The sequence below is a fragment of the Sus scrofa genome, chromosome 13, assembly GCF_054392235.1.
Source record: "Sus scrofa isolate SSC_HxYL_T2T_F1_AM1 chromosome 13, Sscrofa_HxYL_maternal_Yorkshire_Landrace_v2.0, whole genome shotgun sequence".
Taxonomy (NCBI): Eukaryota; Metazoa; Chordata; class Mammalia; order Artiodactyla; family Suidae; genus Sus; species Sus scrofa.
In genome coordinates this window covers 137,896,300-137,922,521 of record NC_139395.1, presented here as the reverse complement: position 1 = coordinate 137,922,521, position 26,222 = coordinate 137,896,300, and the positions used below count along the sequence as shown (strand labels likewise).

The 26,222-nt window shown below is 39.5% G+C and overlaps 1 protein-coding gene across 2 annotated transcripts in view; it reads left to right on the top strand.

Moving 5' to 3' along the window:
- Positions 1–10,088: 10,088 nt before the first annotated feature.
- Positions 10,089–26,222, top strand: part of EHHADH (enoyl-CoA hydratase and 3-hydroxyacyl CoA dehydrogenase) — a 57,869-nt gene continuing 41,735 nt past the window's right edge. For both annotated transcript variants that reach the window (XM_021069979.2, XM_084990597.1), the window contains exons 1-4: positions 10,089–10,219; positions 15,041–15,144; positions 18,378–18,550; positions 22,867–22,978. In XM_021069979.2, the coding sequence (XP_020925638.1) occupies positions 10,146–10,219; positions 15,041–15,144; positions 18,378–18,550; positions 22,867–22,978 (463 nt within the window). In that variant the 5' untranslated portion in view covers positions 10,089–10,145. The remainder of the gene's footprint in view (positions 10,220–15,040; positions 15,145–18,377; positions 18,551–22,866; positions 22,979–26,222) is intronic.

Here is a 26,222-nt window from a genome sequence, read left to right as displayed (position 1 = left end):
AAAAGTTCCACATTGCAAAGTTAAAAGTAATGTAGACAGTGAGAGCATTTCCCTTCCTGTAGACAAGACCAAGTTCAAACTACCCCGCTGAATTTCAGTTAGGTTGCTTTTGCCTGATGTTACAGAAAAATTGTCACAGGCTGGGTTTTCCAGAGGTAGGCACTGATATGGAGATAGGGAGAAAGATTTTCACTGGGAATGGACAAAAGCAGGATTGGTCAGAGAAAGATATTGAACTACTAATCAGGTCCAAGGAATTTTAGCCCACCTGGGTATCGCCCATCAGAGCATCTTGTGTCAGTACGAAATGGCCATCCTTTCCTAACGAACGTAGACTGCCCCAGGAAGGGTGTAATCTCAAGTGAGGTGGCTCTCTGCAGCTGAGGCAGACCCTGCAGAAACTGACAGCTGGGGGCTGCATGCTGACCACACTCCAGGACTTCCACAGCAAGTCCTTTTTTGAAGCGGAATCTGGGCAGCACATCTTTGCGTCTTCCACAAAATGCAACAGAAACTTGCTTAAGCAGTAGGAAATGTATTTGACTTCTCTAAGTGGACTGTTATGACGGCATCAGGGCTGGCTGCTCCAGCAACTCAATGATATCACCCAGGACCCATGTTTCTTTCCCTCTTTGCTCTGCCTTCTGTAGTATCTCCTTCAGCTTAGGGCCAGCTTCCCTCAAGGTGGCAAAATGGCCTTAGTATTTGTGTTCACATCTACACACTGTGCATGCACACTCTCTGAGGGGATGGACACATGTTTAGTAATTCCAGGGTGTTTCTCAGGCTAGAAAAAGAGGAAAATATATGTTAGTTCCTGAACTGGGCAGTCTACTCTCTACAATTTTTATCTTTTTAACGTTAGTATAGATCTTTACATTAGTCATGATTAAATGTCATGCTGTCACAAACTCACCCTAGAATTCTGCATCAGTTAGGATAAACAGGATAATACTGCAGTAAATAAACCCCAAGCCTAAATGTCTGCAAACACCTTGATTAATTTCTTACTCATGCTGCAAGATTACTGTGGGCTTGCAAAAAAAAGGCTCCGTTTATTATAGTCACTCAGGAATTGATTGAGCAACCACTATTTTGAACATTTCCAGTAGTCAAGCTGAAGGGAAAAAGAATCTGGTAAAGCAGGTGTTGACTTAATGCTTCTGTCACTTCTGCTCACATTTTATTGGCCACAGCCATATCACTCGACCTCACTTCACTGCATGGGGGAGTGCAATCCTACCATGGGTAAGAAGGGGAGAAAACTAGAATATTTGTGAACAGCACCAACTCTATATTTTAGGTCTCAGTGACACAAACTCATCTAGAATTCAGTTGTAGCAAACTGTGAATAAAGTGAAAAGAGGCAGGAAAATTCCTTGACAGTTTCACTCATTTAATTCTATTATAATGTGTGAGCAATTACATACTATATATACATGAAATTGTTCCGATATTATTAGTTGCTCATCTTGAAAAAGAATATAGGGAGTTCCCGTCGTGGCTCAGTGGTTAACGAATCTGACTAGGAACCATGAGGTTGTGGGTTTGATCCCTGCCCTTGCTCAGTGGGTTAAGGATCCGGCATTGCCATGAGCTGTGGTGTAGGTTGCAGATGCGGCTTGGATCCCAAGTTGCTGTGGCTATGACGTACGTAGGCCAGCGGCTACACCTCCGATTTGACCCCTAGCTTGGGAACCCCCATATGCTGCGGGAAGCGGCCCAAGAAATGGCAAAAGACAAAAAAAAAAAGAAAGAAAGAAAGAAAGAAAGAAAAAGAATATAATTCAAGGCAGAATTAAGTCAAGAACACCACAGTGGAGTTGCCAGTGGCAGGTTAAGGATCCCGTTATCACTGCTGTGGCTTGAGTTTGATCCCTGGCCCAAGAACCTTCACATGCTGTGGGTGCAGCAAAAACAAACAAAAACCACAACACTTTGGTGAACAGTGGGAAGCCCCAAAGCTTTCCTCATGAGTTTCTTAACCAAGGATGTGCATTAAAATTATCTGGAAAACTATTTTAAATTGCCGAGTCTACCCAGAATCAGAATCTCCCAGAGGGAGTGCCAGATGTGTCCATTTTCAAAATGCTTGCTTCTTCTTGTACCTCAGTTAAGATCATATCGTCCCATAATACTGTGAAGCAAGCAATATGAGGGCAGGTACCATGTCTATTTTTGCTCACTTTATATTAACAGTACCTAGTACACATATCTGTGCAATAAAAATATGATTGGCTAAATGATTACTCATAAAACATAGGTATCAAATAACCCACATCATATTCACAAGGATTCCATTATCTAACCATGTTAAATCTCTCTAGCAATCTCAGTACAATTCTCTGACCTCCCAATGTATTAATTCTCTCAAAAGCTGAGATCAAATTAATTTGGCATATCTTGTTCTTGGTGAACACAATGTATCTTTTTTTTTTTTCCTTTGGCTGCCCCTGTGGCATTTGGAAGTTTCCAGGCCAGGGATCAAATCTGAGCCAGAGCTTCGACCTATGCCACAGCTGTAGGAACACCAGATCCTTAACCTACAGCACACCAGGGATCAAACCACCACCTGCACAGAGACAAGCTGGATCATTAACCCACTGCACCACAGTGGGAACTTCAGCACAATGTATCTTTGATGATCACAATTTCCTTTTCATGAACCATCTCCTTAATTATCCTAAAAATTTATAAGGTATTGATTTAAAACTCACCAGTCAACATCTCTTACCATCTTTTTGCCTATTCAAAAATAAAAATGTCTCCCCATCCTTAGTCTTCTGGGCTCTTTCTTTTCCTTGTGATTTCTCAATGCTATAATCACATTAGCACAATCTCCAGGCTTAAAATCAAGGCATCTTGATGGGAAAATTTGGAAATAAATAATAGTTGCAAAATCCTTCAATGATTATATTAATGGAGGTATGAATTGTGCAAACCTGTTTTACTTTGACCTTAATGGTGCATAATATATTACTTTGAATCCTGTTTGCTATTCAAAGCAGGAGGAAATATGATTCTAGAAGAAAAACACAATTCAACTTGACTCATTTCAAAGGAACATAATACTAATTATGTCTAATAATATGACTATTGTTACTGAGTGCCATAAGCCAGGCAGATTCTAAAAATGTATTCACTTGAAAAGGGAGAAGACCCCGCTTGGTTACAAAGAAAGATACAAAAAAACTAATATTTAAGAACAACTAGCCTAATAATAATAAAAAAAAATGGACAAGTACTGGCAAAGATTTGGAGAAATTGGAAACCTCACTGATGTTTGTAGCATGTGCTAATGGTGCCAAACATTGGCAGTTTCTCAAAAACTTAAACATAGAATTACCAAGTGACTGAACAATTCTACTTCCAGGTATATACCCCAGAAAATTAAAAGCATAATTTACATAAAATATGTACATGAAATGTTCATAGCAGCGTTATTCATAATAGCCAAAAAGTGGAAACAACCCAAACATTTGGAGAAACAAAATTGGATATTCAGCTATAAAAAGGAATGAAATACTTATATATGCCACATCATGGATGAATCTTAAAAACATTATGCTAACTGAAAGAATACAGACACAAAAGGCCACACATATTGTGAGTCCATTTATATGAAATGTCCAAAATCTGTAAACCCAATGAGACAGATTAATGTCTTTATTAAAGAAGATCTGTGTTTGCTAGGGGATAAGGAGAAAGGGGAATGTTAAGTGACTGCTTAATGGGTACAGGGTTTCTTTTGTGGATGTTAAAATGTTCTGGAATTAGAGAGTGATGATGGTGTACAATCTTGTGATTATACTAATAATCACCAAATTGTCCATTTTAAAAGAGTGAATTGTAGGGTATGCAAAGTCTCTCTCAATACAAAATTATCCTTTAAAGAAAAGAGCACATCACTTGAAATTTAAAAGGAAAAGAAATCTTTATGGATTTAAAAAAAAAAAAGAGCTAACATGAGTTAAAGAATCATGAATATCATGACAGGTGCAGAATACAGAGAATTGAAGCCATTGAGAAACATCATTAATTATTAGAGAAATGCAAATCAAAACTACTATAAGGTACCACCTTACACTAGCCAGAATGGCCATCCTCAAAAAGCATACAAACAATAAATGCTGGAGGGGATGCGGAGAAAAGGGAACTCTATTACACTGTTCATGGGAATGTAAATTGGTGCAACCACTATGGAAAACAGTATGGAGGTTCCTCAAGAAACTAAAATTAGAACTACCATATGATGTAGTCATCTATCTGGAGAAGACTCAAAAAGATACACCTACCCCAGTGCTCATTGAAGCGCTATATACAATAGCCAGGATGTGGAAGCAACCTAAATGTCCATCGACAGAGGAGTGAATAAAGAAGATATGGTACATATACACAAGGAAATAATACTCAGCCACAAAAAGAATGAAATAATGGCATTTGCAGCAACATGGATGGACTTAGAAATTATCATACTAAGTGAAGTTAGTGAGAGACAAACATATGAGATCGCTTATAAGTGGAAGCTAAAAAAAAGATACCGGGGGAGTTCCCATGGTGGCTAAGCTGTAACAAACCCGACTAGTATCCATGAGGATGTGGGTCCCATCCCTGGCCTTGCTCAGTGGGTTAAGGATCCAGCATTGCCATGCGCTGTGGTGTAGGTTGTCTATGTTGCTGTGGCTGGTAGTGTAGGCTGGCAGCTACAGCTCCAATTCAACCCCTAGCCTGGGATATTCCATATGCTGGGGGTGTGACCCTAAAAAAAAAAAAAATACAAATGAATTTATTTGCAGAACGGAAAACAGACTTATAGACTTTGAAAAGCTTATGGTTACCAAATTGGAAAGGTAGAGGGGAGAGGACTGTACTAGGGGTTTGGAATGGAAATGTTCTAAAGTTAGGTTGTGGAGTTCCCATTGTGGCTCAGTGGCTAACGAATCTGACTAGGAACCACGAGGCTGCGGGTTCGATCCCTGGCCTTGCTCAGTGGGTTAAGGATCCAGCATTGCCATGAGCTGTGGTGTAGTTTGCAGACGCGGCTCGGATCCTGTGTTGCTGTTGCTGTGGTGTAGGCCAGCGGCTACAGCTCTGATTAGACCCCTAGCCTGGGAACCTCCATATGCCACGAGAGCAGCCCTAGAAAAGGCAAAAAGACAAATAAAAAATAAAATAAAATTAGGTTGTGATGATGGTTGTACAACTATAAATATAATAAAATTTATTGAATTATTTTAAAAAGAACAAACCACATATTGAGGAACTAGAGTTAGCTTTTCATATGAGAAGTGATGGTACCTGAGGAAGAGACTAAAAAGACAGGCTTAGGAGAGACTTGTTAGATCTTTAAATATTGGATGAAAGACTATTCTGTTGAAAGGAGACATTATATAACAAAAGTAGAATTGGAGTAATTTCTCCTAAGAACCAAAGTGGAATCAGGGAGTGGAAAGTCATAAGGAATAGGGCAAACTTTTAGCAAGCAGAAATGTCTACCATGCAGAGTACTGAGCTCCCCATCATTGGGAGCATTTAAAGAGAGGTGGGTAAATCTTGTGCTAGGAATGTTGTTGAAAGATTCCTATATTTGAAAGAATATTAGATTAAATAAGCTAAAGCATCTCCCAAATTTATGTATATGTGGCCTCTTTCTAAAGGCACCATTTGTCAGAAAATATAAAAGGAATTATTATTAGCAAATAAAATAGTCTTTCTGTGAAATAATATGGTGGGACATTGGGAGAAAGATCTGGGAAAGTATAAAGGTGAACTATAGCCTAATTGCCCTTTCAACATGAGATGAAATTGAATGCCAGGGATATCACAAAATGTGATTATACTGTTGAGAAGAGACATTTTGTGTATGATTTTCATTTGAGACATTGACAGAGATGACATTTAATGAAAACCTTTTTGCAAACCTAAAGTGATAAGCAGAACTCACTGGAAAGCTGAAAGGTTGAAACATGGGCAATAGCGGTAAATGAATTCTGAAGTCAATTTTTGGATGCATTTGACTCAGATTTGGTTGCAGCATACAAGTGTGACCTTTAGATATGCCTAATAACACATCATTGAGCTCTGACATTTCAAGTCATGAAGATGAATTAACATGTGACTGAGTCACTTTTGCCACAGCTGGTTCTTTAGGAATCCTCATAGCTTATCTTCATCATTAAGATACTTAGTGTGGAGTTCCTGTTGTGGCTCAGCAGTAACAACCCAACTAGTATCCATGAGGGCACATGTTCCATCCTTGGCCCCACTGAGTGGGTTAAGGATCTGGTGTTGCCGTGAGCTATGGTGTAGGCCGAAGATGCGGCTCAGATCCCAAGTTGCTGTGGCTATGGTGTAGGCCAGCAGCTGCAGCTCCGATTTGACCCCTAGCCTGGGAACCTCCATATGCCAGAGGTGAAGCCCTAAAAATAAAAAAAGGATACTGAATGTGTGTGTGTGTGTTATCTCCAAGGCCCAACACTTGAGCAAGCCACTTGAAAGTACAAAAATTGTTATGACTGGTAGCATTGGTATAATAAAGAAATTATTTGTGTCCCTTCTCTCATTTCAAACACTTCTGTGAGCAGCTTTTCTCCTCAACTGTCAGCTAACTTCACTTTGGAAGAGTGTACTCCCTGCCAATTTCTTCACTCTATTAGTTCGGACTGGTTAAAATTCTTTGACAAACAGACCCAAATGTCTTCTTTACCCATGTTGGCTTCATTCAGCAAGGCAGCTCTTGACCAAATCATTTGGGAAGTCCGTCTTCTATCTATGGCTCTGTCCTCCCCTGGAGCACTGTGTCCACTTGTACCCCACAGTGAAAGGGGAAAGGACATTGAAGAGAACCCATGAGAGGTTTATCATTCTGGCTGGAAAGCAACATTGTGCATTTGTTCCAGGAAATCCTGATTGGTTTACTAAAACAGTTCTGTTTCATGCCACTATCAAGTGAAGTTTCACAACACAACACAACACCTGGCTTCCAGAGTTAAAAGATCACCAATTCAGGAGAAACCTAGTTTAGATAGCTAGCTCCGTTTTTACTATGAGTATGTATTTGTGTGTTCTAGTATGCAAAAGTTTTATATTTACATTCTTATATTTTTCTTTTAAGCTCTAGTGAACTTTTTTAAACTGAAGTACAGTTGGTTTACAATATTGTGTTAGTTTTGGGTGTACAGCAAAGTGATTCATTATATTTATATTTATATTTATATATATATACCTACTTTTTCTGATTCGTTTCCATTATCGGTTATTACAAGACATTGGATGTACTTCTGATCAACTGATTTGTGAATTGCAACACCATGAGAAAAATGAATATGACGTATTTAACAAGAGAAAGCTGTAACACATACAAAGGATGTGGAAGTCCATTAGTCAAGAGGAATGGCATCCTGTTAAGTAGTACTTGTTGAGACAAATTAAATGAGAAGACAACTTCAGAATATAACAGTTCATTACCATGACCAAGAGACTGTCAAGGGGTCAAGCGATCTGTAAGCAGCAGCACGATGGCATCTGCTAAAACTGGCTTGCCACACTTCCATAGATTTGGCCTGTAAGGAGTCCAAATAGATTATTATCATCATTATTATTATTTATAATGCCACAGCTTCCTTTGCCTCGAAGTCGTGTTCAGTTTTAGCATGGGCTGCTTCTTTGGCTTGCTTCAACCTCTAGTTCTTTTGCTTGCGGACCTCAGACACCTCAGTGGGCCACTCCTCGGCCTGAAGCAGCTGCTGGATGCTGTGTGACTGGCCAAGGCAACAGCTCTGAGGTGGCAAAGAGCGGCCTAAATCTGCTTAATTGCCTCTTCCTAAATCTGCTGACCCAGCTGCCCAAGGTCTGTGCCTGAACCTGGCACCCCACCCACCATTATCGAGAGTTTATTATTTACAGAGACTGCAGAAGAAAAATCAGCATGGTATAAGCTTCCTATGTCCCTGATCCCACAGTATGACACCAAACAGGAGGAGCTGGATGACAGACCACAGGAACTGTGGGGGTCACTGTGTTGTTAAGGAGCAGGACAAGGTTCAGCAGTTGCATGGACCTGAGAGTGAGTGCCCTCTTCAGTTTTTCCCACTAAGTGCCTTGCTTACTCACCATAGTGCCTGCTCTGTTGAGGAGCCAACTCTTAAACTCCTGCCAAGCAATTCTATAGATTTACACAGAAGTTTGCAGGTGAAGGAGGGTGGTGCAAGGCAGACAGTTCTGTGTTCAACCGAAACTAAGGATATAGGTGAGAAATGACCTGTGGCTGACTCCAAGATATAGATGAGAAACTGCCTCACAATGGCTCCACACCATGCTGATCTCCACTTGCTCCAGGAAGAATTGCAGAACTGTTAATTACACCTTGCTTGCATGGCCTTTGTGGAAAAGTTCAAAGTTGTTAGCATGCCACGGCAGGATTGCCCCCCCTAGAGACCAGTATCTGAAATAAGAAGACAATGCTTGAATTTATTGCTTCCTACAGTAAGGAGAAGCTTTGCTGGTCCAACACAGTCTCTCCAAGCAGAGCAGACTATGGATCTTACATGGAGTTTTTTGGACAAGGTATAGTTCAGGGATTGGTGAATTTTAGAGGCAGTAGAGATTGATGCCCCTTTAAGAACTGGTTGCGGTTGAATGTTGGTACTCAGAGGCATGCACCCTGGGCTGTTTGTGATTGGCTGCCTATCAGAAGTGAGGAGCTGACCTTAATAAGTTGTTCTTGAGGTATTGGATCGGTTCTGACTGCTACTTGTTTCCAGGACTTCCAGGCCATGAGTACTTTCCTGGGAGCAAGAACTTGATTTCTTTTTTCTGGGTGTGGGCATTTATTTTATTTTATTTTTTAAGAACCTGATTTTATTTTCAGTAGGCAAAAGAATACCCATGAAAATAATCCTCAATCATTGCTAAAATTGGTGAAACATCAGTGAACAAAATCACCCCATTGTTTTTACCCTCTGAAACTTTCAGACTACCTTCTGACACTTGATGGACTACAGAGACCAACAGAGCCAGGTGCATCCTGAAATATCTTGTCCTGGTCTGAACTTTTAGAGGGAAAGGGCTGGGCCTTATTAATTTTTAGTCTTCTGCCTATTGCCTAGCACATGATAGGTACTCAGTTCATAGTTGAAGTATTAGAAATCACAGTTCTTAGCAGAAGGAAAAAATGGAAAGAATGGGCAGACAAGAAAGTTGTAGGTTTCACTAGACTGCTGTATGATGGTTCTGTAAATGTTTGGTTGATATTAGTACCATACCCATTTAGGTGAAAGTCATGATTTGTGTATTGTGTGTTCCAGGTGTGTATCATATTACATAATTGTCAGAATCTCAGATATCTTTCCCTATTAAGAAGGACCATGAAGATGAAAACCATGAAGAGGACTGCTCCACCACATTAGTCTTAGGTGGGGAATCAGACGTGACTTCCAAGGCCCACCAAAACTCTAATCAGGTTTACAAATCTAGAAGGCTGATCCCACCCCCAACAATGAGCTGCTTTAGAGACCAGTTAAACAGTTTTTGGCATGGGATGTTCCTTTACACCTTCCCTCTACCCCCCCTACCCAAAACCATTACCCACATTCCTCAGGAGACTGCCTCCCCCTAAGCCTTGAATACTGATTTAGCCCAAGAACAAATCTGTGCTAAAAATAGAAACTATCCCTTTTCCTATATAAATAAATCTCGATTCTTTATATAAATAAATCCTATATCAATAAATCTCGATTGACGTCTTAAGACTTAACACTCAGGGGTCCTGACTCTGATTTTCCCCTGTAAAACACTTAGTGAACCCAGAACTTGTCCAGAGAAGCCAACCCATCCCCGCCCTGGGTTTGCAAACTTCGGCTTGCCGGAAATCCACCCCCCTCCACCCTGGCCCATTTTCCATCGTCCTCTGTGATCTACTTGGTGATGGGAGCAGGACAGAGGCCGATAAAGGGGAAGAGACGACCAGGGTCTGCAGAGCCCTAAACTGTGGTCCGGGAAGGAGAAGGGTTGAGGTGGAGGATGGGCATTTGTGCCCCGGCGGGAGGCGGGGCGGGCTCACATTGGCCCAGCGGGCGCCCCTCCTCGCCGGGTTGACCCGGCCAAGGCCCAGGAAAAGCTGAGGCGATCTCGGCGAGAGAGGAGAAATGGCTGAGTTTACGCGGCTGCAGAACGCCCTGGCGCTGCTTCGCCTACGAAACCCGCCGGTCAACGCTCTCAGGTAACCGGCTTGGTCGACTTCAGCCTCAGGGGAGCAGCAAGCAGGTTCTGAGCCGTGTGCGGGCGGGGGAGGCTTTGACTCTCCCCTGCTGGTTTAAACGGAGGAAGACGCTAACACAGATTGAACCACACAGCCTATGCCAGCGCCTTTTACGTAGGTTAACTTGGTTCCTCTTTTCAGAGAACTCTCATTCCTGTTTCCCTGGTAAGGAAACCGAGGCTGAGGGCAGACAGATGGCTGCGAACGGGAGGAGCTGGGCCCAAACCGGCTCTGTCCGTGCCAGCTTCGTGCTAAACTCTTCTGCTTGCTTGCAACTTTGACTTCTCAGGCGAACTTTCTATTCCAAAGGTCTTGATACAGTGTTGGCTGGACTCTGGTCCCTCTTCCCAATCTCAGAGTCCAGGCCAACCTTAACAATGTGTGACAAAAAGCTTTAGGATTCCAGCAATAGAGGGGCTTCACATTGTTAAAAATAAAGGCCCCCATTAAGGCCACACAGTGAGTAAAAGAGAATTGTGTCCTGGCCCAAAAATGCAAAGGGGTATCTCTTGATTTGTTCTAAACCTCAGGGTCTTAGTGCTTCCGTGGAAGATCCATGTCAGAATAAGCCCATGCTAGAATGCGCCTATTAAATAGCATTTTCTGAAAAACTACTGTGCCATTTCTGTTATTTTATCGTGGAGTACCTTCCTTTTAAACTTGTGAAAGAGTCACTTTAAAAAGTGAGATTAGGAGTTCCCGTTGTGGCTTCCGTGGTTAAGGAATCCAACTAGGAACCATGAGGTTACAGGTTCGATCCCTGGCCTTGCTCAGTGGGTTAAGGATCCAGTGTTGCTGTGAGCTGTGGTGTAGGTTGCAGATGTGGCTCGGATCCTGCGTTGCTGTGGCTGTGGCAAAGGCTGGCAGCTACAGCTCCGATTAGACCCCTAGCCTGGGAATCTCCATATGCCTCGGGTGCTGCCCTAAAAAGACAAAAAGACCAAAAAAAAAAAAAAAAAAAAAGTGAGGTTAATGATGTTCTTTTGAAAATGAATGGTGTTATATAGGTTTGGTTTTCATATTTCTGCAAAAGGTGTAGTGATACATCAGCCTAGGAAAGAACCCCTCATCCACAGGGAGAAAGATTAGCAGAAATTATAATTTACAAATAATACACAAAGCACAAAGAGAAAGACCTTTGGTCAAAATTCTTATCATATGCTGCTGGAGCAAAAAGACACTAAAATGAGAAGACCTAATTTTAACTGAATTTTTTTTTCAAATTTCAAATTTTGTTTTGGCTGCACCCACAGCATGCAGAGTTCCTGGGCCAGGGATTGAACCTGAGCCACGTCAGTGACAGCACTAGATATTTAACCTAGTGATCCTTAACCAGGGAACTCCTTCACTGAAATTTTATCCTACTGTTATCAGATTTGATTCAATCATTAGCATTAATATTATAATTCATTTTTTGGGGGAGGGTTGACCACACCCACGGCATATGGAAGTACTCAAGCTAGGGGTCGAATCAGAGCTGCATCTGCTGGCCACAGCCACAGCCTCAGGATTGCCAGATCCCAGCTGCATCTGAGACCTACACCACAGCTCATGGCAACACCAAATCCTTAACCAACTGAGTGGGGCCAGGAATCAAATCTGCATCCTCACGGAAACTAGTCAGTTTCCTTGCCACTGAGGAACAATGGGAACTCCCTATAATTCTTATTTTAGTACAATTTTTTGTGTCTAATAATACAAAAAATTAAAAAATAAAATCACACAAGGATGAAATGTCCACTTACTTGCCACTGTCAGAAAAAAGCCAAATATTTGTTATTTTGGTTTTGATGGAAAAAAAACATACATTAAATATGATTATGTATCAATTTTGGACTTGTCTGTGTTCTAATTAGAATTACTAAATATTAGTACTCTTTGCCTTAATCTCTGCACATAATGGGAAATTGTGAAATTGGCACAACATTGTAAATCAACTATACTTTAATAAAAGTTAAAAAAAAAACCCAAACTTGGGGAGGCGTTTTCGTTGTGGTACAGTGGGTTAAGAACCTGACTGCGGCTGCTTAGGTCACTGCTAAGGCACGGGTTCAATCTCTGGCCTGGTTTAAAGTAGGTTAAAAGATCCAGCATTGCCACAGCTGCAGCATAGTTTGCATCTGTGGCTGGGATTCAATTGCTGGCCTAGGAACTTCCATATGCCAAGGGTGCAGCCATAAAAAAAACAAAAACAACAACTTGGGGAAAAATGTTCTATATCTACAACCTATAACTAGGAATATTTTTCCATAACTATTTTAAATGTTTCTGGTATTAACCTGCCTCCTCCTCCTTTTCAGGAGAAATATTAATATGTACCTCATAAAGTTGTTGTGAGGTTTAAATGTGTTAGAGATTATAAACGGGCACTTAACAGATGTTAGCCATCATTATTTCTAGTAGTCAAAAGGCCGATATAAGCCCCTATAAACAGGCCTCGTTGCTCAGGAGTCATTCCTTTCAGCTGTATCAAGATTTTCTCCTATTACAACCATATTCATTATTCTTTTCTTCCTGCATTTTAGCTTTGCAAAATTAGCAAAAGCGTAAGAAATAAAAGAGTAGGTATTTGTTGAAATGGAAAAAGCCAGCGTCCTCTCTTCAGCAGCACAGACTGAGCTCATTTTGGCTGATTTTGCAGCCATACTTTACCCAGGAGGAACTAATGTGCCTTTTGGACTTCTCAGTGTTCAGGATAGTTAAGAATCAGTTTTCCCTTAGAGGATTTGGCTTCTAATTAACCAAGTGAAGATAAGAGGTTTTGATTGATTTTATCTGGGTCAGTTGATGAAAAGTAACTAGGTGAGAGGGAATTACTACATACAAGTATCTCCTTTATTCCCTGAGATTTTAATTCATAGTTTGCTGGTGTGAACTATCTGGCTTATATGAAGGTTTTTTGTTTTAAGATTTTTTTCACCCTCTATACTGAAGAACATTTCCCCCTGCAATATTCAGAATTCTAAGGCAAAACACATTGGACTCTGGTTCTATCACTTTTCCTTTAAGCAATTCCTCACCATTCTTCCTAGTTCACCTCCTTTTGGCCTTATTGAGTCTCTGCTTCTTGGCAAATTCTCCTCTCTTGGTCTCTGTGATTTGGGGCTCTCTTGGTGCTAAATCACTCTGCTAAGCTTCTTCTCCTTCTTAAACAAGGGTATATCTAGAGGATCTGTGTTCAGCACTCTTTCTTTTTCTTTGGCAGACTCGTTCAATCTTGGCTTTAACCATCTCCTCTGTGGATGACTCCCTCATCTACTGAACCTTGGCAGCATCTGCTACATGCCCTTTCTTTTCTCAGATCTTACCTTTACCTCCTAAATTAATTGGGATTATATTTGGCTGCTAGTGACAGAAAACTCAAAATAATAGTGGATAAAACAGGAAAAAGTAGATTTCTCTCAACAGCAGTGTCCTGGAAAGATATGGCTGCCCCATGGTCGTCAGGGACCCCAAGTCTACATAGCTTTTGCTCTGCCGTCCTCAATAAATAGCTTCTGCCTCTTTATCCTTAATGGCTGCTCCCAATCTAGCTATTATACCTGCATTCCTGCCAGGAATTGGGAGGAAGGGAAAAAAAAGAAAGAGAGAGAGAGAGAAAGAAAGAAAGAAAGAAAGAAAAGCATACCCAATCCTTTAAGGACTATTTCCAAAAGCTACATATATGAAATTTATTTCTATCCCACTGGCCAGAACTTAATGCCTTAGGCTGATTTTTTTTTTTTTTTTGGTCTTTTTAGAGCCACACCCACTGCATATGGAAGTTGTCAGGCTAGGGGTTGAATCAGAGCTACAGCCGCCAGCCTATGCCACAGCCACGGCAACACGGAATCTGAACTGTGTCTGCAACCTACCCCACAGCTCATGGCAACGCTGAATCCTTAACCCACCTTAGACTGATCTTACTGCTGGAAAATTTATTCTTTAATTTGGGCAGCCATGTATTCAGCTAAAAATCACATGTTTGATACTTGGAAAAAGATCAGAGGGCTATTTGGGGGTAACTTGCAGCCCCTGCCATATCTCTTAGATTGTTTCTTTTAGACTATTTCAGTTTTGTTATATTTTGCCAATATGACAAATTGAAAGCAATTTCTTTCCCCTCAGAACTTCCACATCATTTCTTTGTACCTTTGTTATAGCACTCATCTTAGTATGATATTATGTACTATTTTTTTCTCCCTAGGATGTTGTAAACTCCTTTTACTGTACATAGAAGATGTATATAATATTTTCAAATTGATTATCCTGATTCTAAGTGGTCAGAGTTACAGCAGAATGCAGGAAAACACTTTTTTTTTTTTTTTGTGCCATTTCTTGGGCCGCTCCAGCGGCATATGGAGGTTCCCAGGCTAGGGGTCTAATCGGAGCTGTAGCTGCCAGCCTATGCCAGAGCCACAGCAACGCGGGATCCAAGCCACGTCTGCAACCTACACCACAGCTCATGGCAACGCCAGATCGTTAACCCACTGAGCAAGGGCAGGGATCGAACCCGCAACCTCATGGTTCCAAGTCGGATTTGTTAACCACTGTGCCACGACGGGAACTCCGGAAAACACTTTTTTTTCCCTAGAGTTTATGTATTTAATCAGCCCAGTGCTTATTTTACAAGAGACATACTACTTTTTAAATTAATAAAAGCTTAATGATAGTATCCAGGATTTTAATCCATCATGTGTATGTTTACTTTCTCATTATTAGGGAAGGAGTGAAAAAATAAAATTTTGAGATGGTAGAAATTCTATTCTGATCAATACATCACATAATTTTCTTTTCTTGTAGTGTGTCTGTACTCCATGGAATAAAAGAGGGGTTGCAGAAAGCTCTAACAGATCATACAGTAAAAGCCATTGTGATTTGTGGAACAGATGGCATCTTCTCTGCAGGTAACTAATGTTTAACCCTTTCCCACTATTTCTCAAATCCAGCCACAGCCTGAGATCAATATTTCATTAGCTGTCCCTGTGGGTAATACCATAGTGTGAGTAATGAATATAGGAGACTTGAATGGGAATGAGAAACACTATGGAGAAAGAGACAGGAGTCACAGAAGAGTCCCAGAGAAGATGCTGACTTTACCCCCTTTCAGTTGGATTGGGCCTTTGGAGGACATTTAGTTCCAGGCTTGATGGCTATTATACATATTAGTATATACCTGCTGGTACATACCTGCTCTGCATATGTCTCTATGCTGTGTGAGCTTGGGCAAGTCCCTTTAATCTCCTGAACCTCAATTGCACTATAAAATATACTGTGACGTTTATATCTTAATAGGTTTTTGTGAGACTAAATGAGATAATGTATCTAAGAGCCCCTAGAGCAGTGCCTACACGCAGATGTTCAATAAATGTTATTTTTTACTTCACACAGAATCTTGAAGTTTATTTTTCTCCTGATAGTCACTCGTCTCAGCGACCGCGGCACTCTTTATTGGGTTAGCCTGTGAAGATGCAAACGTAGTGATAAAATATGGCAAAAGTATCTGAAAAGGTGATTTATTCAGTAGTATTTGTGGCACATTTTATTCTTTCTCCAAGTGAATATAGTATACCCTTTGACAAAATTTACATGGGCATGAGGACCCATGTATTCTTAAGGTAGTCAGAGGAATTTAATGTATGCTGGCAATAGATGGAGAAGAAATAGCTATTGAAATCATGACAGTAAATAAATATGAAGACATTACTCATTATAATAATTACCATTTAGCATGCCTGCTATGTGCCGGTACTGTGTAGCTTATTTATTTATTGACGATGAAAATAGTAATATTTTTAAACACTTTATAGTTTAATCCTCAGTAAATCCTATAATTTCCATCTGCAGATAAGAGACTGAGCCTAAGATAGATTAAATAATGTGTCAAACATTAACCAGCTATTAAATGGCTTACTCAACTGTTTGAAGACTTGAGTTTGGGAGACAAGATGGTGCTTTGAGGCATGGAGTAAGGGATCAGAAGTATGAAAAGTCAGAATTGATATTTCTTTGTGGGAAAGGAGGTAGGAGAGAATGCAGTTAGGTTCAGAGGCAAAAACAATAATTGTCCTAGAAAAGCATTAGGGATTATCAGACTTAACTTAATGGACTTATATGGAACAATGCGCCAGACATTTGGAAAATATATATTCTTCTCAAATTTGCAACATTTACAAAAATTGATCAGGTACTGGATCATGAAAGCTTATCTCAAGAATTTCATTTAGAATGTGTTCTCTGACCATAATGCAGTCAAGCTATAAATCAATAACAAACTAACTAGAGATTCTCAAGTGTTTGGAAAATAAATCCATTTCTTAATAACCTCTGAGTCAAAGCAGAAATCAATGCAGTTTAGAAACTATTTTGAACTGAATGATAATAAAAACAGCTTGAGGAATACAAGCTCAAGCTTAGCAGGAAATTTATAGCCTTAAAGATATACATCAGAAAACAAAAAAAAGCAACCATATTGTGGTAAGCATCTATATCAAGGAACTGTCAGAACAGTAAAATAGATCCAAATGAATTAGAAGGAAGGAAGTAGTAGAAGAGAAATTACTAAAATAGAAAACAAATGTGAATCAAGAGAATAAAAATGTCAGAAGTTCTTTGAAAAGACTAATAAAACTGATAAAGCTTCAGTTAGACTTATCAAGAAAAAACAAGAAGGTACAAACAATACGCATAAAGAATGACAGATATCACTGCAGATGCTCTGGCCATTAAAAAAGATAATAGGAACAAGTAGAAAAACACAGCTTATAAAATTGACTCAAGAAAAAATAGGAAATCGTTAAAGAAATTGAATCAGTTTTCAGAAATCTTACAAAGTAAATTCAAGTCCCAGATGACTTAATTGGTAACCTTTAACTGAAAAGTCAAGGAAAATATTATTCTAATTTTACAGGAACGTTTCAGAGAATAAAAATAAGAGTTTTACTTCCTATATGAGTTTCCTGGGGCTGCCATAACAAATGAGCAGAAACTGAGTGACTTAAAACAACAGAAACATATTCTCTCAGAGTTCCATAGGCTAGAAGTTCAAAATCGAGATATCTGCAAGGCCAGTCTTCCTCCAAAATCTCTAGGGAAGAATCATTCCTTGCCTTTTACAGAGTCCTATGTCTGAACTAGTCACTTAACCTGAAAGCCTTAAATTTCCCTACCTGTAAAATGGAAACTGTTATACTACTTAACAATGTTAAGAAAATTAAATAAGGCAGTATATAAATCTACTTAGCACAGTGCCTGATATATAGTATTTATCTAATAAATGTTAATTGCTACTATTACATGAAAAACTATCTTGGGAGTTCCTGTGGTGGCACAGTGGAAACTAACCCAACTAGTATCCATCAGGATGCCAGTTTGATCCCTGGCTTTGCTCGGGATTTCCTTTTTTTTTTTTTTTTTTTTTGTCTTTTCTTGGGCCGCTTCCTGCGGCATATGGAGGTTCCCAGGCTAGGGGTCTAATTGGAGCTGTAGCCGCCGGCCTGTGCCACAGCCACAGCAACGCAGGATCCGAGCCATGTCTGTGACCTATACCACAGCTCACAGCAACGCCAGATCCTTAACCCACTGAGCAAGGCCAGGGATCGAACCCACAACCTCGTGGTTTCTAGTCGGATTTGTTTCCACACTGCCACGATGGGAACTCCTGCTCAGGATTTCTGATAAAGATTTGAGGATTTTCTCTCATGTCATTCAACATTTTCCAGGCTATTTGTTCCTTTACTGTGTCTGCAGCCAAGGATGAAGTGTTTCATGGGTCCAAAGAGGTCTGAGATTCCTTAAGAGTTATCTGAGGAGTTCCTGTTGTGGCTCAGCAGATTAAGAGCCCAACTAGTATCCATGAGGATATGGGTTCGATCCCTGGCCTTGTTCAGTGGGTTAAGGATCTGATGTTGCCATGAGCTATGGTGTAGGTTGCAGATGCAGCTCGGATCCCATGTTACTGTGGCTGTGTTGTAGGCTGGCAGCTGAGCTCTAATTTGACCCCTAGCCTGGAAATTCCCATATGTCACTGGTACAGCCCTAACAAAAGGGGGAAAAAAAAGAGTTATCTGGTTACTTTTTGTTTTATAGCAAAGCCCAAGTCTTCCTCTACTGTCTTTTTTCCTTGTCTTTGTATTCTTAGGTGCCGATATCCATGGCTTCAGCGCTCATAAAACCTCTGACTTAACACTGGGAGATATAGTAGATAAAATACAGAGATATGAGAAGCCTGTGGTGGCTGCTATCCAAGGCTTGGCTTTAGGAGGAGGACTGGAGCTGGCCCTGGGCTGTCACTATAGGATTGCCCATGCAGAGGTAACAGAGGGGATCTATAGGGGATTTGGTGGTGGGGCTTTTATTTAGGGCAAGCTCTAAATGTAGTCCTAAGCATCAGAGATGTTAATTTTAAAGGGTTGGCTTATTGGTTGACAACTCTTAGGTATTTCTAGCACTGGTATTAGCTATTTTGTACCAATACATTAGTAGTAGTTGTTGAAAGGTTGAAAATATCCATTTTATTTGATAAATAGCTGATACCCTGAGCCCATGACTGTCCTTCCACTTCCCCTAACCCCAGCTCTTGGACCTCCCCATGACCCACCAACTAAAGCGGAACTCCTGTTCAGACAGGACCTGTAGAATCCTGCTCTGTTACTGTGGCTCACATGTCAGATTTCACTGAGCCATGCTCATGCAGTATGAAGTATTAAATATTTTGACTGTCACCCCTGAGTATGCATACTTATTTAAATTTTCATTTCCTATCACAAACATTTCAGTTTTGTGGTCTCATAATTATTAGTACCTAAGACAAACTCCCATTGGAAATAGCACACAACTAGTAAATCCATTTATTTCTGGAAATAGATTTAATTTGGATTATTAGACATGTAGATTGAAGTTTGTGATTCCAGTCTTACAAGAGTATTTTTTTTTTTTTTTTGTCTTTTTATGGCTGCACCTTTGGCACATGGAGGTTCCCAGGCTAGGGATCGAATTGGAGCTGTAGCCATCAGCCTATGCCACAGCCACAGCAATGCCAGATCCGAGCCACGTCTCTAGCCTACACCACAGCTCATGGCAATGCCAGATCGTTAACCCAGTGAGCGAGGCCAAGGATCGAACCACATCCTCACGGATACTAGTCAGATTTGTTTCCACTGAGCCACGATGTGAATTCCAGTAATATTTTTGTAAATAATTCTTTTTTCTTTTTAGAGCCACACTGTAGCACATGGAAGTTCCCGGGTTAGGGGTCAAATGGGAGCTGCAGCTACAGGCCTATACCACAGCCATAGCAACACCAGATCTGAGCCTCAACTGTGACCTATGCTACAGCTTGCAGCAACGCCGGATCCTTACCCTGTTGAACAAGGCCAGGAATCAAACCCACATCCTCATACTATTTGGGTTCTTAACCCACTGAGTCACAATGGGGACTCCTATATTTTTCTAGTAATAAATATAATATTCATCATTGTAATAAATTATAAAAAATATGCATAAAAGTATGAAGATGTAAACTAAAGTCACCATAAACTCACAGTTCAGAAATAACCACTGTTAACATTCTGTTTTATTTCCTTCTGGTCTTTTTCCTGGGTAATATCTTTTTCTTACAGTTTTGTTTTTCTTTGCAACCTTTTAATTAAAAAACCCCCAATATTTGGAATTTTATTCTCCTTCATTTGAACTCTATTTTTATACTAATAGCATGTTTAAAGTGTTATTAAATAGTCTTTATCCATTCTGCCAATATCTGCTATTTACATTTAACATAATTATTTATAGTTGCCATTTTGCAATTTATTTTCTGTACCTTCTTTTTTTGTTATTCCTCAATTCCTCCACTAACACTCTTGTTTGTGTTAAATAGATATATTCTAGTGCCCTTTAACTTCTCTTATTATTTCTTTTACTGTGTATTTTTGAGTTATTTCTTAGTGGTGATTGCCCTGGGGATTATAAATAACATCTTAATTTATGACAATCTAGTTCTGATTAGTACCAACTTTATTTCAATAGTATGCAAAACATTTACTCCCATACGGTTTTGTTACACACTCTCTTTATGCTGTTATTGTCATAAATTATATCATTATGGGAGTTCCCGTCGTGGCGCAGTGGTTGACGAATCCGACTAGGAACCATGAGGTTGCGGGTTCGGTCCCTGCCCTTGCTCAGTGGGTTAAGGATCCGGCGTTGCCCTGAGCTGTGGTGTAGGTTGCAGACGCGGCTCGGATCCTGCGTTGCTGTGGCTCTGGTGTAGGCCAGGGGCTACAGCTCCGATTAGACCCCTAGCCTGGGAACCTCCATATGCCACGGAAGTGGCCCAAAGAAATAGCAAAAAGACAAAAAAAAAAAAAAATTAAATAAATAAATAAATAAATAAATAATATCATTATACATTGCATACCCATCCACACAAAAATATAATTATTACTTAATGTGTTGGTCTTTTAAATTAGATAAGAAAAAAAGAGAAATTACATACAAAAAGTTACATTAATACTGTCTTTTATATTTATATATATAGTTACCCTTTAACAGTATTCTTTATTCCCTCATGTGGATTTGAGTTACTGCTTAGTGTCTTTTCATCCTGAAGAACTTCTTGCAGAGCAGATGTACTAGCAGCAAATTCAGTTTTTATTTATCTGAGAATGTCTTAATTTACCTTCATTTTCAAAGACTAGTTTTTTCTGGATATAAAATTCGTGGTCGACAGTATTTTTCTTCCAGTACTTTGAACATGTCATCCCACTGCCTTCTTGCCTCCATGGTTTCTGATGAGAGATTTGCTGTTACTCTTATTGGAACTATTTCTTAAAAATACCACTTAAAATAGTTGCATAATTTTTTATCTTTATATGTTTACCATAATTTATTTAACCATTTCCCAGTGTTGTTTTAATTTTTATAAAACACAAATAAAAACACATATCCTAAGTGTTCCTTGTTCTGTGTTCCTCATACCATAACCTTCTGCATACTGAATGCAGATCTAAGTTACAAGCAATCATAATAAATCATAAGGGGAAAGAAAGGGGTAGCCAGTGATGGGAAAAATGGTGATTGACTGCTAGGGGAGCATCGTATGAGAGAAGCACAAACGTTCCAGGTATTTTGGAGCTATTGGCATCACAATTTGTGCAGATGGCAGTCTGTATTTAAGTACCCTCCTTCTCCTATCTTTATACCTGGGCAATGACTAACACACCTTTGGCCACTTTTAAGGCTAGGAGAAACATATGATGAAGGACTCAAGCTCATCCTCTTACCTAGACTGAGGTTACTGCCTGAGTTCCTCCCTCCTTTCTTTCTTTCTCTTTCTTTCTTTTCTTTCTTCCTCCCTTCCTCTCTTTCTTTCTTTTTCTTTCTTCCTTTTGTAATAGCTTTATTGAGATACAATTCACATACCATATAATTCCCTCATTTAAGGTATATAATTCAATGGTGTATTAGAATACTTACAGAGTTATACAATCATTATCACAGCTGATTTTAGGATATATCATCACCCCCAAAAGAAACTTCACACCCTTTAGGAGTAACCCACCATTTCCCTCTCCTCAAATCCTAGCAATTACTAATCTACTTCTGTCTCTATGGATTTGCCTATTCTATACATTTCATGTAAATAGAATAGAAAAGGCAATATATTGCCTTTTGTGTCTGGCTCTTTCACTTAGCATAATATTTTCAGGGTTCACTTGTGTTATAGCATGTCATCAGTATTTCATTCCTTTCCATGGCTGAATAATATTTTCTTGTATGGATACACTATTTTCTTTATCCATGCATTACTTGATGGACATTTGGATTGTTTCTCCTGTCTTGGATTTGTTAATAATGATGCTATGAAATTTGTGAACAAAGGTTTTTTTTTTTTGTGGTAGATATTTTCATTTCTCTTGGGTAAATATTCAGGGGTAGGACTGCTGTGTCATATGGTAACTCTATGAAAAATTGAAAAATTGAGAGATTGTTTTCCAAAGTGACTGCACTACATTACATCCCCACCAGCAATGTATGAGGGTTTTGTATTCTCCACATTCTCTCTCAAACTTGTTATTGTCTGTCTTTTTTATTATAGCCATCCTGGTGGGTGTGAAGTACTATCTTGTAGTTTTGATTTGCATTTTCCTGATAGCTAATGATATTGATCAGCCTTTCATGTGTTTACTGGCCATTTGTTTCTTTTTGGAGAAATGTCTATTCAGATCCTTTGTCCATTTTTATTTGGGTCACTTGTCTTTTTGTTATTAAGTTACAAAATTTCTTTATGTATTCCAGATATGTGGTTAGCAAATATTTTCTCCCATTCTATAGGATGTTCTTTTAATTGCTTGGCTCTTTCAGGGCTCCGTAAAGCTTAGCCATTTCATAATAGAGTCAGAAATATTATGTAAGAAACTATGGATGTGTTTCAACATGAAGGCCTAGGTAGGGACAGAACAGCTCTATTTATGCTATTAAAGAGAGGGTGTGCACTAATTTGCTCTGCAGAAATTCTTGTTGGATTATATGAAACAATGTTTTTGAGGGTGTGGGAACCCCAGGGGAATGCTTGCCTTTACTCTGAACATATCATCTCATTCCAATGACCTTTATGCTTCAATCTTTGATAGGCTCAAGTTGGCTTTCCAGAAGTCACACTTGGAATCCTTCCTGGTGCAAGAGGAACCCAGCTTCTCCCCAGACTTATTGGAGTTCCTGCTGCACTTGACTTAATTACCTCAGGTCAGTACAAACCCAACCAATGGCTGTTTAGATCAATGTGAGGAACTGGCCTAACATTTAGAAAAATCCTGGCTTGACCATTCCATACCCATGTAATCTTAAGAGGATACTTTAAGTTCTTTGATATCAATTTTCTTATCTGTAAAACTGAAAGACTACCTTCTCTGAGAGCTTTTCAAAAGTTACCATAAAGAAAAAATGAGTGCTCTCTAAAACAAAGTGTATACAAAGCTGTAATCACAGTTAAATGTCTACTCATAGACACTCATGTTCACATAGGGTACATTATACTCAGATATAATTCAGAAATTGTAATATAAACAAGAATTAAAATCAGAATTTCCAAGGAAAGTTTTCAAGTTTTAGTTTGGAAATGACTGAATTTTTCACTTCCTTGGTATTAAGACATTGGCTTCAATAGGGAATGTGAATAGTGTAACACTAGAAAACATTTAGAGACCTTGGATTTATCAGATATGATACAAATTAATTTATATCCACTCATGCAACAACTGTTTAATTTTTTCTCATGTGCTGGGCCCTGTTGTTGGCAGTGGGCCTATGGTAGTAAATCAAACCAACAAAAACTCCTGGCCTTATGGAGATTATATACAGAAAACAGCAATAATAATAATAATTACCATTATCATATTTCATCAATTCACAAATTCCACAGCCTGAAATCAAGATGCCTCTTACGTTCACTGTGAGTGATGGTTTGATTGGGAGTGTTTTTTCTTTCCTTGTGTCTGGGGGTCAGGAATTTGGATCAGCTTGGTTGGGTTCTAGCTCAAGGTTTCTCATGAGGTTGTACTCAAGATGCTGACTGGAGCCATAGTCATCTGAAAACTTGACTGGGGCTGGAGGGTCTGCTTCCAAGATGGCTCACTCACAAGACAGCTTGTTGATGCTGACTGTTGGCAAGGGCTTCATTGCCTCTCCATGTAGACCTCTCCTTAGAGCTGCCTGCATGTCCTCACAATAGGGAGGCCGGCTTCGTCTAGAGTGAGTGATCCAAGAGAGATCAAGGCAAAAGCTAGAGGGTCTTTTATGACATAGCTTTGGAGTCATATGTCATTTTTTCTGAACCATTCTATTGATTATACAGGCCTTCCCTTTTCAACTTGGGAGGGGGACTTGAATACCCAGAGGTCAGACACATGGGGGGTCACTTTGGAGATCAGCTACCACAGCTGTATACTCTTATTAGACTCCATGCCTACCTATTATGTGAGTTGCATATATAGTAGGTTAGATGGAGGTAAGTGCTAAAGAGAAAACATAAGACATAAAGGGAAAGTATAAAATGATAGGAATGGGGGGGGTAATATTTTAGGTAGGAGAGCTAAGAAAAACTTTCCTACAAAATGGATCTGAGTGAAGATCTGAAGGAGAGAAGAAGCTTGCTACATCAATATCTGGAGGAAGATAATCCTCATGGAGAAAATAGGCAAATACTAAGCCCTGAGACAGGGGCATACTTGGAAATTTCAAAGAACAGCAAGATCTTTGTAGCTGGAATAAGGAGAGTCAGGGGAGGAGGAGTGAATGTGAAGTCCCATCATGTAGGGCCTGGAATATTACAGAAAGAATTTTGGCTTTTCTTTCCTGTTTTCTTTCATTCATTCATTCATTCTTTTTTTTTTTTTTTAATTTCTGCACTCACAGCATATGGAAGTTCCCAGGCCAGGGATTCAATCCAAGATACAGCTGTATCCTACACCACAGCTGCAGCAATTCCAGGTCTTTTGCCCATTTTTCCATTGGGTCATTGGCTTTTTTGCTATTGAGTTGTATATATTGTATATTTTAGACATTAAGCCCTTGTCAGTTGCATCATTTGAAACTATTTTCCCCCATTCTGTAAGTTGTCTTTTTTTTTTTTAATGGTTTCCTTTGCTGTGCAAAAGCTTGTCATTTTTATTAGGTCCCATTGGTTTATTTTTGCTTTAATTCTGTTGCCTTAGGAGACTGACCTAAAGAAACATTTGTAAGGTTGATGTCAGAGAATGTTTTGCCTACATTCTCTTCTAGGAATTTGATGGTGTCTTGTCTTATGTTTAAGTCTTTAAGCCATTTCGAGTTTATTTTTGTGCATGGCGTGAGGTGAGGGTGTTTTCCAGTTTCATGGATTTACAAGAAGCTGTCCAGTTTTCCCAGCACCACTTACTTAAAAGACTATCATCTTCCCATTTTATATTCTTGCCTCCTTTGTCAGAGATTAATTGACCATAGGTGTCTAGGTTTATTTCTGTATTCCCTATTCTGTTCCATTGGTCTGTATGTCTGTTTTGGTACCAGTACCACACTGTCTTGATGACTGTGACTTTGCAATATTGCCTGAAATCTGGGAGAATTATGCCTCCTGCTTGGTTTTTGTTCCTCAGGATTGCTTTGACAATTCTGGGTCTTTTATGTTTCCGTATAAATTTTTGGATTGTTGTAGTTCTGTGAAAAATGTCATGGGTAATTCGATAGGGATTGCATGAAATCTGTAGATTGCTCTGTGTAGTATGGCCATTTTTATGATATTAATTTTTCCAACCTAGGAGCATGGAATATCTTTCCATTTCTTTGAATCCTCTTTAATTTCCTTGATGAATGTTTTATAGTTCTCAGCATATAAGTCTTTTACCTTCTTGGTCAGGTTTATTCTTAGGTATTTAATTTTGGGGGGGTGTGATTTAAAAAGGTATTATATTTTTGTGTTCCTTTTCTAGTATTTCATTTAGTATAAGGAAATGCGACCAATTTCTGAATGTTAATCTTGTATCCTGCTACTTTGCTGAATTTGTTGATCAGTTCGAGCAGTTTTCATGTGGAGTCCTTAGGCTTTTCTCTCTATATAATATTATCATGTCATCTGCATACAGTGACAATTTTACCTCTTCTCTTCCAATTTGGATAACTTTTATTTATTTCATTTGTCTGAATGCTGTGGCTATGACTTCCAATACCATGTTGAATAAAAGTGGTGAGAGTGGGCACCCTCTGTCTGGTTCCAGATTTTAGTGGGAAGGCTTTCAGCTTTTCTCCACTGAGTATTATATTTGCTGTGGGTTTATCATAAATGGCTTTTTTTTTTTTTTTTTTGTCTTTTTGCCTTTTCTAGGGCCGCTCCTGTGGCATATGGAGGTTCCCAAGCTAGGGGTCGAATCAGAGCTGCAGCTGCCAGCCCTCGCCAGAATCACAGCAATGCGGGATCTGAGCCGCATCTGCAACCTACACAACAGCTCATGGCAGT